General features: G+C 58.4%; 1 protein-coding gene across 9 annotated transcripts in view; it reads left to right on the top strand.

Moving 5' to 3' along the window:
• SCUBE3 (signal peptide, CUB domain and EGF like domain containing 3) overlaps positions 1-7182 on the top strand; it is a 40450-nt gene extending 33268 nt beyond the window's left edge. For 5 of the 9 annotated variants that reach the window (XM_039383871.1, XM_039383870.1, XM_039383872.1 and 2 more), the window contains 14 exons: positions 776-892; positions 1948-2070; positions 2263-2397; positions 2723-2815; positions 2900-3016; positions 3100-3261; positions 3534-3737; positions 3820-3981; positions 4260-4427; positions 4516-4677; positions 4929-5126; positions 5576-5728; positions 5918-5997; positions 6169-7182. In XM_039383871.1, coding sequence (XP_039239805.1) covers positions 776-892; positions 1948-2070; positions 2263-2397; positions 2723-2815; positions 2900-3016; positions 3100-3261; positions 3534-3737; positions 3820-3981; positions 4260-4427; positions 4516-4677; positions 4929-5126; positions 5576-5728; positions 5918-5997; positions 6169-6318 — 2024 coding nt within the window. In that variant the 3' untranslated portion in view covers positions 6319-7182. Of the gene's footprint in view, positions 1-775; positions 893-1947; positions 2398-2722; positions 2816-2899; positions 3017-3099; positions 3262-3533; positions 3738-3819; positions 3982-4259; positions 4428-4515; positions 4678-4928; positions 5131-5575; positions 5729-5917; positions 5998-6168 lie in introns of those variants that run through there. The other 4 variants (XM_027728419.2, XM_039383874.1, XM_039383876.1 and 1 more) reach the window with 4 other exon arrangements.
• The last annotated feature ends 2168 nt before the right edge of the window (positions 7183-9350 follow it).

A 9350-nucleotide genomic window follows, 5' to 3' on the forward strand; every position in this document is an offset into this window, starting at 1 on the left:
CAGGTTTAAATGACCCAGCAGGTCGCTGGGCTGTCCTGGTAGGAATGTGGAGCTCTGCCCCCCAGCCCACGGCCAGGGTCAGCATAGCAGGTGTGCATGAGCCCGAGTGTTGCCTCCTGAAAGCACAGGGCTGGGGAAGGAGGGGGCTGTTACGCTCTGGGGCTGCCACTGCTTTCATCTCCCTCCAGGTTCTGTGCTCTGGGAGTTTGACATGAGCGCAGCAATTAACTTAATGAAGCCAGTGAAATGACACTCCAATCTGCCAGGTTGGGTTCACCCTCCAGCCAGGGCCTCCCTGCCCCAGCAAGGTGCCCACGGGGCCAAGCAGACATCACTGGCACCACCCCTGTGGCAGAACCTGCCTGTGCAGCATTCCTCATCCTGCCCTGGCACAGAGCTGAGCACTGGCAAGGCAGCAGCCAGCCAGGGGCTCTCACAGCCCTCCCATGCCAAGGACATGGTGCTGGCCTCATTTGGCCCATCTGAGATGCAAAGGGGCTGCAGCAGCTTGCAGCCAGGAGATGCTGGTGTAGTGGGTGAGGAGGGAGCTTGGAGGCAGGCAGGGTGGGAGCACAGGGTCCTGTAGCATACTGGTGCTTGATCCCCAGAGCAGTCTGGTGCTGGATCCTTGGAGCATCCCACTGCAGGGTCTCATAGCATTGCAGTGCAGCTCCCAGCTTGCTGGAGCAGTTGGAGCAGGAAGGGGACAGCCCTTGTGTCATGAATGGCCCCTCTGCCGTGCCAGCCCTCACCTCCTTCCCTTGCTTTCCCCCAGACATCGACGAGTGCTCCTTTGACCGGACCTGTGACCACCTCTGCATCAACACCCCCGGCAGCTTCCAGTGCCTCTGTCACAAGGGCTACACACTGTACGGGCTCACGCACTGTGGAGGTAGGGCCAGCTGGGTGCTGGCAGCAGCCTGCAGCCCCACAGGGTTCGGGTCCTAAGGAGGCACATGGGGCCCCCGGCGGTGGGGCAGCCCCACGGTACGGCTCCTGTGGCACCCCTGGGGATAGAGCTCACCCCAAGGGCCCATGGAAAGGGTCGGTTCCACACATACCCCAGGCTGACACCAGGCAGGGAGGGGGCTCACAGCCAGACAAGCTGGTGTCTGCAACTTCAAACAGCGACAGGAACAATTTGCGACTTGTCTGCAGCAGGAGAGAGGGAGAAATCCCCGACGTTTTTGGCAAGGAGCTGGGACGGGGTGGGAAGGGGAACATCAAAAGGGTTTGATTTAAATTTCACAAGGCAGATAGCTCCCAAGGGCGGGGGCGTGCGGCGCCCGGGAAGCAGGAGGCAGATGAAACATGCTTTGGAGGGGTTGCCGGAGCGTGTCGTGGCAGCCGTGCCGGCAGCCCGGGATGACGGCAGCAGGAGGCCGGGTGCTCCGATGCCTCCGGCTGGTGAGGGCAAGCACCCTTCTCGTATTCCCAAAATATGCAGCCAGCATGAGCCAACACAGCCCCCAGATGCTTTCAGGGTGACCCTGCAGCAGAGGATTTGACGACTTCCACCAGTGCCCCCAGTGAGGGGTAGCTGAGCAGGGAGGGCTGTGGGGGGCAGCTCCATCCCTGGCCATGCTTCATGCCAGACCTGAATCATAAACACCCTGTTTCAGGCTGGGGCAGAGGGTCCCTGCTGAGAAGAGAGGCCAGAGCTGCTGAGCAGCTGTGTTTGAATTCAGTTCCTAAGTGCTTCCATGTCAGCACTGTCTGCTGTCTCCCCTGCAGCTCCCCAGCCCAGCGGGGGCCAGAGCTGAACTCAGCCTGGATGGGCTGCACCCATCACCACCCAGCCCTTGGGGACACCAGGAGTCGGAGTGTCCCTCATCCCCACGAAGCTGGCATGGCTGGAAGTGCCCTGTGGTGCAGATCCCCTGTCCCAGTGTCAGAGCCGGGGGTCTCGCTGACCCTCACCCCCTGCCTCTCCCTTCCTCCCTGCAGACATTGATGAATGCAGCATCAACCGGGGTGGCTGCAAATTTGGCTGCATCAACACACCTGGCAGCTATCAGTGTACCTGTCCCACCGGCTGCAAGCTGCACTGGAACAAGAAGGACTGTGTCGGTATGTCAGGCCAGGAGCCACCATGGCTGGTGGAGGAGTTGGAGGATTTGGGATGCCAGGCTGGCATCCCCATGCCATGCTCCGGAACCCTCTCCTCCCCAGTGAATCCCCCCATGAGCTGGGAGGGTGCAGGGGTCCCTCGTGGGTCCCTGGGCTGTGCCAGCCACAGGTGTCCCCGATTGTCATCACCAGCCGGCGCATGTCCCATGGAGCTGGTGAAATGCCTGCCAGGTTCGGTACCACCACGGGCCACCCTCACCTGCAACAAGACAGGCAAGAAAGATAGCTGTGCCCTCTCCTGCACCTCCAAGGCACGATTTCTGCCAGGTACCAGTGCTAGTGCCACGGCCAGCTTGGGCAGAGGGATCCCCATTTCCCTGCATGGCCTGAAGTTGGGAGAGGGAGAATGGCTGCACAGCTGGGGTACAGAGCACCCAAGAAGTAGCTGGGTGAGGGAGGAAGGTTGTTGCTCAGGAGGGCTCGTCATTGGGTGTAGACCCATGGGATGGGGCCTGGTGCAGGATCCCCATGGCAGGGTGCTGGGCATCGTCCCTCCACAGCACAGCTGTGCCTCCCTGCATCACCCTGGCAGAGCATCACGGGAACCAGACAGCTGCTCTGGCATCCACCAACTCCCCTTCCTCCTTCACAGAGTCCGACAGCAGCTACACGGTGAGCTGTGGGACCCCCGTCCTGCGGCAGGGCGGCCAGCACAGATCCACAAACAGCAGCCAGCAGTGCCTCGGTAAGGGGGCTCCTGAGGTGCCCATGGCCGTCGCCAGCCAGGCTGGGCTGTGCCAGTTTGCTGAGCACCTGCCTTTTCTTTTAGAGACTGTCACTGCACCAGTCAAGCAGAAGGCCTCCTTCAAGATCAAAGATGCCAAGTGTTACCTGCACCCACGGGCCAAGGGCAAGCAGGATGAGGCCGGGAAGGCTGGGGAACAAGGTGAGGTGTGATGGCAGGGAGCCGGGGGGGGGTGCCCGTCCTCCCAGCAGAGATGGGGTCCTGACCTGTTCCCCCACGTGCAGGCGGTTCGGCACCTTGCTCTGACTGCCAGGTCACCTTCGTCAACCTCAAGTGCGACTCAACCAAGAAGGGGAAGGGCCGCCGGGCTCGCAACTCCCCCAACAAAGAGGTGACACGCATCACGTTGGAGTTCGAGGCGGAGATCAAGCCGGAGGAGATCACAGGTGGGTACAGCACTGGCCTGGTCTGTCTCAGGTGCAGGCAGGGGTGGTGGGACCACAGGGACAGTGGTGGGACCAGGGACACAATACCATCCCTATGCAGCAAGGAGAGACAAACTAGTTGTCATCCTGCACTGGACTGGGATGTACTGGGCAGCGCTTGCAACTGAGCATGGGGGGGATGATTTTAATCCTTTTGGGTTTCTCTCTCCATCCCTCACTTCTTACTGCATCCTTGTTTCCCCCTGCACCCCTATTCCCTTCTGCTCCCCCAGCCAGCTGCAACCTGCACTGCCTGCGACAGAGAGTGGAGAAAAAACTGAAGTCGGCCATCAAAGCCCTGAAGAAATCCATCAACCAGGAGCGGTTCCTGCTCCGCTTCGCAGGGATGGAGTACGAGGTGGCGCGGAAGCTGAGCGTGGCCCCGGAGCGGCAGGAGAGCTGCGGGCCGGGCCAGCAGCGCCTGGCTGGCAAGTGTGGTAAGGAGCGGGGGGGGGTATCTGGGGGGGCCCCAGCAGTGACAGCCCCCACAGCATCACCGATGTCCCCCCTGGCTCTCAGTCAGCTGCTCTCAGGGAACCTATTACCACGGGCAGACGGAGCAGTGCGTGCCCTGTCCCCCCGGCACCTACCAGGAGAAGGAGGGGCAGCTTTCCTGTGACCTGTGTCCCCGCGGAGACACATTCGGACCCGTAGGAGCCACCAACATCACCAGCTGCACAGGTAAGGAGAGCATGGAGTGGGACCAGAGGCACACTTGGGGAATATCCAGGGCTGCAATCTCAACCGTCAGCCAGAAGAGGGGAAAGCCCTAAGCATCGCCAGAGCCCACAGAAGTTGCTATTTTGGGTGTTTATCATTTTGAGGGGACCCTGGGAAAGGCAGCACTTGCTCTGGATATACTGGTCCTGCCAAGGCCGTTGGGGGAGAGGATTTGGACACGGGGCAGGAGAGCTCTGGGTATGTGGGGTACCAGGACTGAGTGATGCCTGTGCCCACAGGTCAGTGTCCCCCTGGCCAGCACTCAGCTGATGGCTTCAAGCCCTGCCAGCTGTGTCCCCGTGGGTCCTACCAGCCCGAAGTGGGACGGGCGCTCTGCTTCCCTTGTGGTGGGGGGCTGACCACCCGCCACGAGGGAGCCCTCTCCTTCCAGGACTGCGACACCAAAGGTAGGTCAGAGCTGGTCCCTGGGGAGGGGGCAGCCAGTGGGGTTGTGCTGGCAGCTGAAACAGCCCCCTTTGCTCTCTGACCCCACAGTCCAGTGCTCCCCTGGGCACTACTACAACACAAGTGTCCACCGCTGCATCCGCTGTGCCGTGGGCACCTACCAGCCCGATTTCCGGCAGAATTACTGCATCGCCTGTCCCGGCAACACCACCACCGACTTCGACGGCTCCACCTCTGTGTCCCAGTGCAAAAGTAGGCGGGCAGGGGTGTGATGGGGGGCAGATAGACGTGGGGTTCTTCCTCAAAAGTATTTTAAAATTCTGTAAAACAGAGTTTTGGGTCATTTCAGTGCTTTACGCATGCAGGCAGGCATGGGGGGATGCACGGAGCAGTGCTAATGGAACATGCCCCCTCACCTAGTAAACCACCCACAGGGGAACACTCCACCCCCAGTGCCCATGGCACTGATTCCCAGTGGAACTGGCTCTCCTCATGCCTTGCAGACCGGCAGTGTGGAGGGGAGCTGGGTGAGTACACGGGCTACATCGAGTCGCCAAACTACCCGGGGAATTACCCTGCCAACGTCGAGTGCACCTGGAACATCAACCCGCCCCCCAAGCGCAAGATCCTCATCGTGGTGCCAGAGATCTTCCTTCCCTCTGAGGACGAGTGTGGCGACGTCCTGGTCATGCGGAAAAACTGTAGGTAACCGAGCAGGCCACGGTGCTCACAGGAGGAGCTGAGGGAGGAAAAGTTCAGGGTTTGGCACGGCTGTCTTGTGCAAAGGGAGAAAGCCACATCCCCGGCCAGCAGGAGGAGAATTTTGGGAATTGAGTGGGGAGATCAGCATCACCCTACTGGCCTGGTGTCTTGCTGGATCAGGGGGATGTTGATGGGCTGGGCTGCACATCTGAGTCTCAGCATTACTTTTTGTGGGTAAAAAGCCCCGTTTGGAGTTTCCCAGAGCAAGGAAGAAATAACAACATCCCTGGTATGTAACATGAGGGTTAGGGGGGCTCAGCCTTGCCCAACATGAACAATCCCCATCCCTGGTGCTGCCCTTCACCCTGAGCCTTTTAGCCCAGTAAGGCTGGGGGTAGGTCTGCTGATGGGCAACCGGCATCCCGTGTCCCCTTGCCATTCCCTGCAGCCTCCCCTTCCTCTATCACCACCTATGAGACGTGCCAGACCTATGAGAGGCCCATTGCCTTCACCGCCCGCTCACGGAAACTGTGGATCAACTTCAAAACCAGTGAAGCCAACAGCGCCCGGGGCTTCCAGATCCCCTATGTCACCTATGACGGTGAGCACAGGACACAGGAAGACACTATTCTGGCAGGCTGATGCCACCCTGCCCGGCTTGGGACCCAGGTCACCCCCAGTTGACATCTCCTGTGTGTTTTGGGGGGAGTGGACTCAGGGATGGGGACCAGATGCTTGGACACAAGTGGCAGCGCGTGCCCTGACTGTGTTTTTCGGCTGGGTGTTGCAGAGGACTATGAGCAGCTGGTGGAGGACATTGTGCGGGATGGCAGACTCTACGCCTCTGAAAACCACCAGGAGATCCTCAAGGTGAGCGTGTGCCCCCATGTCCATGCTACCCAGGGCTGCAGGGGATGCAGGAACATCCTTCCCTTCAGGGGTGCCTCATGCTCTCCCTGCACTCAGGGGTTCAGTTCGGAGCCACTGCAGGGGAGCACAAGGCAGGGTGGTGAACCTCCCTCTGGCTCGGTTTCCCTGCAGGACAAGAAGCTCATCAAAGCTTTCTTCGATGTGCTGGCACACCCCCAGAACTACTTCAAGTACACTGAGAAGCACAAGGAGATGCTGCCCCGCTCCTTCATCAAACTCCTCCGCTCCAAAGTCTCCAGCTTCCTTCGGCCTTACAAATAGCCCCCTGCGCCCCCGCCGTCCCAGGCCGCCCCGCAGCCAAGGAAACCCTCTTCTCCCTTCCTTCTTTCCGATTTTTCCTTCCTCCACCCGGCTCTGGCAGGATCACCACCGCTCATCCCGCAGACATCTCCCCACGATTTCCCCGCCGCTCCCTGCAGGGCAGTGCTCCCAGCCTTGGGGATGCTCTGGCCTCATCCAGCTGGGGACGAAGCTGCTCCCCTTTTTCAAAGCAGCTTCTTCGTTTTAGGAAACTGAAGTACTGGTCCTTTCACTGTCCTCTGTCCTGCCTTTGGTTTCCTTTTCGCCAGGTCTGTCCATGTTCCCTGGTGCCACCGGCAGCCCAGGACACTGAGGGGGTCACTGTCCTTCCAGCCTTTGGGGCTGGTGCCGGCTGCAGCCCCACAGAGCCCTTCACAGAGGAGTGCAGGAGGTGAAGCCGTGTTCACCACAGCGCTGGGCCGTGGGCATCGGTGCTGCTTTGCAGAGGTCGGGGGAAAGACCATTGACAAAGCCGACTTCATTAAAAAGGAAACGTAAAGGAGAGATGGCAAAGCCCACCAGCATGGCAGTGTGGTGGCTCCGTGGCCATCCCGCTGGAGAGCCGGGCTGGCACTCGGAGGGAAGTGCAGCCAAGCCACATTCCCAGAGAACAATGTCTGGCTGCACAGGAGAAAACAGGGAGCAAAGGAGAAGGACTTTCAGCTGGGTTCGATTTTTTTTCCCCCAACTCCAGACACTTGTGCCAAGAAACCAGACTTTGTTATAAGCTCGGCCAAAGAGTAACTCGGAAAAGCAAGCTTTGAGAAGAGCAGGAGTCAATGTTTGTGCACTAGGATATACTCCTTTCTACCTTTCTTATATGTATTAAGTGCAATCATTTGAGTCTTTATTATTTAGAGGGAAGTTGTTGTTTTTTTCTACTAGAAATGACAATATTTATACCTGCCTGAGAAATGAGAATGTGCATTTGCAAGAAAACAAAAACCACCCATCTAGAGCAAGCCTGGCCCTGGGCTGCACTGACCGGCACGATGGCGTCTTCAGGCCTTTTCTGCCACATTTGTCCCCAGAAAAGGCCCCTGTTCTGGGGGGAGATGGTGCCTCTCCTGCTCAGCACAATGGGGTGAGTTTTTGCAGGGAGTTTGAGGCATCTTGATCCGTCCACAGGGGGTGGAGCAGCTGGGCCGGCCGTGCCCTTTCAGGCTCATCTGCCACGGTTTGGGTGTTGTTCAAGCCTCATTGCGAGGGGGATCAGAACTCAGCCCATCATCTGCTTGTTGCAAACTGATCTGCTTTCCTGCAGGGGCTCAGGGATGAGCCAAGACCATGGAAGATGGGGTGGCAGCTCCTAAGTTCAGGTCTGGGGGGCACGCTGGGAGGAGAGGGGAGCTGCGCCTCCACTCAGCCCCTAAATTTTTCCCCCAGGTACAGAGAGACCTGGAGGCAGAGCCACCCTCCCGCCTCTGGGCAGCCTTTGTGCTTCCAAGTTTCTCTTCCAAGGTGCTTTTGGCTCCGTCCTTCTGCACGTGCTCGTCCCACAGGGATGCTGTGGAAGCCCCTCCCCAGGGAATGGGGTGCGGATCCCAGGAAAGACCCATCCTGCCACCTGCTGTTTTACTGCCACCTGCCTGCCCCCTGCTTTGCAGACAGGCTTGGCTTGGGGCAAGGGCCAGGTGGACACCACTGGTGGGTTTGATCCCCAGCATGCAGATAGACAGGACCCCCAGGGACAGGTGACTGCTGCCACCAGTCATCCCTCCTCGTCCTCCCCCAGCCTCCCTCCCTTTCCAGCCCTGTCACCAGCTCTCAGCTGTCACCTCCCTGTGCCTTCATCCCCATCTTCATCCTCTCAAAAACCTGGAGTTTTCAGAACTAAACATGGTCAGCTTGCCTACAGCTCTGCCAGAGGCAGGTCCCCTCCCACCCTTGTACCCACCTGTCCCTCCCCATCCCTTTGCCCCCACCTGGGCCCGTGGGCCCAGCCCTGCTTTTAACAAACCAATTATTTATTGCTCTGCACATCCCACTGGGTCTGTCTTTCCTGAATCCAGGAGGCAGCTGCTCATCCCTGTTTTCCCTCCTTGATCCACACTGCTCCAGCACTCCAAGAGCCTCTCCCGGGCTCTGTGAGGGGCTGCCAGCGGGGTGAGCACTGGCACAGGGGCTGAGGTTTGTCCCCAAGATGTGTCAGTTGGAAAAGTCTGTCCTGATTCATCCCAGCTGTGGATTTTCCCCTCCTGCTGCCGGCTCCCAGCCTGTTTGGAAGCTCCACATCTGTGGGCCGCGCTGTTTACCGCTTGGTTGCTGTCTGAAAGCAGCTGCTTTGATGCACAAAAGCTGCTGCAGGGATCTGGAGGGGTTTTGTGGCTCTGGAACAGTCGTGCAGGGCAGTGACCCTTGAGAGGGTCCTTCATATTCAGAAGAAAAAAAAACAACAGCAAAAATACAAGCCTGGGAATAACCAACCCCACTGTGGTGCCCCACTCCACAGCAGTCCAGCAAAGAGCAGTCCAGCATTAACTCTGGGTGATCTGACATGGGCTCGCTGTCCCACCCTTATCACAACCACCACCTCTGCTCCCCTAAAGCAGTTCTGGAAGCATGAGGTGGGCAACATGTCCTCCTGTAATGGCACCTCCTCCGCCACCTTTCACCAAATAGCTCAAAAAACCCCAAAAAAGTCCACGAGGACCCCGGACCCACCTCCTCCAGTGTGGCTCAGGCCCACTCCCCCATCCACCCCCAGCTCAGAAAGGGTTTCAAAGGCTGAAACCCACACCAGCCACCTCGGGGATGAACTGAATGTTTCAACACAGTGAACAGAAATGAGGGTTTTTGGGGGTTTGTTTTTTTTTTTCCACGTTGGAGTATTTATATCTGGCTTTTGCAGCAGGCCAGGACTTGCCATCTCCAGCAAAAATGATTATTAAAGTGATGAGCAAGATGTAGTTCATGAAGTTATTTGCACTTGATTAAAAGAAAAATGTATTTGAACTTTGTAAAAAGAAATGTTTGCATTTTGTATTGTCTTT

The sequence above is a fragment of the Pipra filicauda genome, unplaced genomic scaffold (genome assembly GCF_003945595.2).
Source record: "Pipra filicauda isolate LSUMZ 115617 unplaced genomic scaffold, ASM394559v2 scaffold329_size807674_pilon, whole genome shotgun sequence".
NCBI classification, from domain to species: domain Eukaryota; kingdom Metazoa; phylum Chordata; class Aves; order Passeriformes; family Pipridae; genus Pipra; species Pipra filicauda.